The 1,803-nt window shown below is 41.0% G+C and overlaps 1 protein-coding gene across 1 annotated transcript; it reads right to left on the bottom strand.

Moving 5' to 3' along the window:
- On the bottom strand, window positions 1-1,116 carry LOC110931619. Its single transcript, XM_022175005.1, has one exon. The coding sequence runs from the start codon at window positions 1,114-1,116 to the stop codon at window positions 1-3; it is 1,116 nt and encodes a 371-aa protein (XP_022030697.1).
- Between the last annotated feature and the right edge of the window lie 687 nt (window positions 1,117-1,803).

Raw genomic sequence — 1,803 nt, 5'->3', positions numbered from 1 at the left:
TTAACTTGTTCCTGGTGCCTTGTTCTCACCAATAGAAAAGATTGCTTTTTTAACCTCCTCCTCAGTGACTGGACGAACCATATTGCTCGCAACATTAGGATCCAAAACATTCGGAAAATTAAGATTACCTGGTAAAGAATCCACCGGATCCTGCACACCCAAGAACTTAGAGTAGTGAGACACCAATACTCCATACACGTCATCACCATAGAAACAATCACCCGAGCTATCATGAATGCTATGAATCTTCATGTATGCATTCCTCATCTTGACGCTATTATGAAAAAACTTGGTGTTTGAGTCACCAGCGGCTAGCCAATCTGCTTTAGATTTCTGTTTCAGGAAGCATTCCTCATCATACGAAACCGATTGGAACTCATGAAGACATAGTGATTCAGCTTCCCTAAGAGATACATCTAGTGGGTTCGCATCAATAGCCAACTGAATCTCATCTAGCTTTTTCCTTAACAGAATAACGCGCTCATGAATATTACCTTGCATGAAAAGGAGCCGTCTCATGGGAGACTTTAAACTCGCTAATTTCTTCACCACTGAGTACATCGTAACTCCACGAACCGGCTTTGACCAAACACTAGCCACCTTCTCCAAGAAACCATCTTTTTTAACCAGAAAATTCGCAAATTTAAATGGTTTCTGGCTATTATTTTTGAGAATCTGAAGCTTGACAATACACGGGGTGTGGTCCGATACCCGAAAAGGGTGAAAGAAGACAAACACATCCGGATAATCATCTAGCAATTGTAAATTGCCCATGGCTCTGTCAATTTTCTTCAAAATACCTACACCATTCTTCGGTTTTTGATTCCAAGTAAACTGCATACCATGGCTTTTAATATCAATCCACTCATTTTGTTGAACACAATGAGCAAATTCGCGCATTCCGATCGACATATTAGACGACCCAACTAAACAATCATCTTGTGAGAAAGCCGAGTTAAAGTCACCTAGCACAATCCACGGCTTATCAGCCACAAAAAACTTATGTCTATTCAGGTTATCCCATAAATCCCTACGAAGTTGATACTTATTTTCAGCATAGATGAACGAGCAATATATGGCTTTGGCATCAGATTTCGACCGAATGAGAGTGTGCATAACCTGGTCCGTTTGATCAATAACGACAAGGTCCACTACATTATTATCCCAACCAACAATTATTCTAGTACCTCGGTCACAACAAGCACCATTAGAAGTCCAATTCCATGAACGAAAAACATTCTTACAAACCCTACCAAGATTAGCAACAGAAACATGCGATTCCAAAATAGCACAGACTTTTAAACGGTTTTCAGAAATAAGTGTCCGGACCTCCTTTTGTTTCAGGGGTAGATTCAAACCCCTAATGTTCCAAACTGCAAGACTATCCATCAACACCCTTATTCCCGGGAGTGCTTGCCCCCTCAGAAGTACTACCACGCATGTCGGCACCCATATAATCTGATATTTCAGTTTGGAGTTGGTCCATTACCTCAACGTTGTTCCTATGGCTTCCACTTGGCAATGACTTTTCAGACTTGTTATCATCCTTTAAACCCTCTCCATCTCCATCTCCCTCCATATCTAAAACCTGAAACTTGTTCGCTACGTTCACCGCTGGCTGCCTTCCAGTAGACTCTAGCTCATCCTTTTTCGTGCCCGAGGTACTAGCTCCAAATTTATTCAACTTTGGCCTATAAATAACTCTTGGTTTTTGCTTTTTCTGAGGAAATGATTGTTTAGCCATTCGCTTTCTATCCGTAACAAAGCCCTCATCATCAATAACCACTTGTTTTGCTTTACCTT

Source organism: Helianthus annuus, chromosome 3 (assembly GCF_002127325.2).
Source record: "Helianthus annuus cultivar XRQ/B chromosome 3, HanXRQr2.0-SUNRISE, whole genome shotgun sequence".
Taxonomy (NCBI): Eukaryota; Viridiplantae; Streptophyta; class Magnoliopsida; order Asterales; family Asteraceae; genus Helianthus; species Helianthus annuus.
Note: the sequence above shows the minus strand (reverse complement) of the source record. Positions and strands in the feature narration are given on the sequence as shown.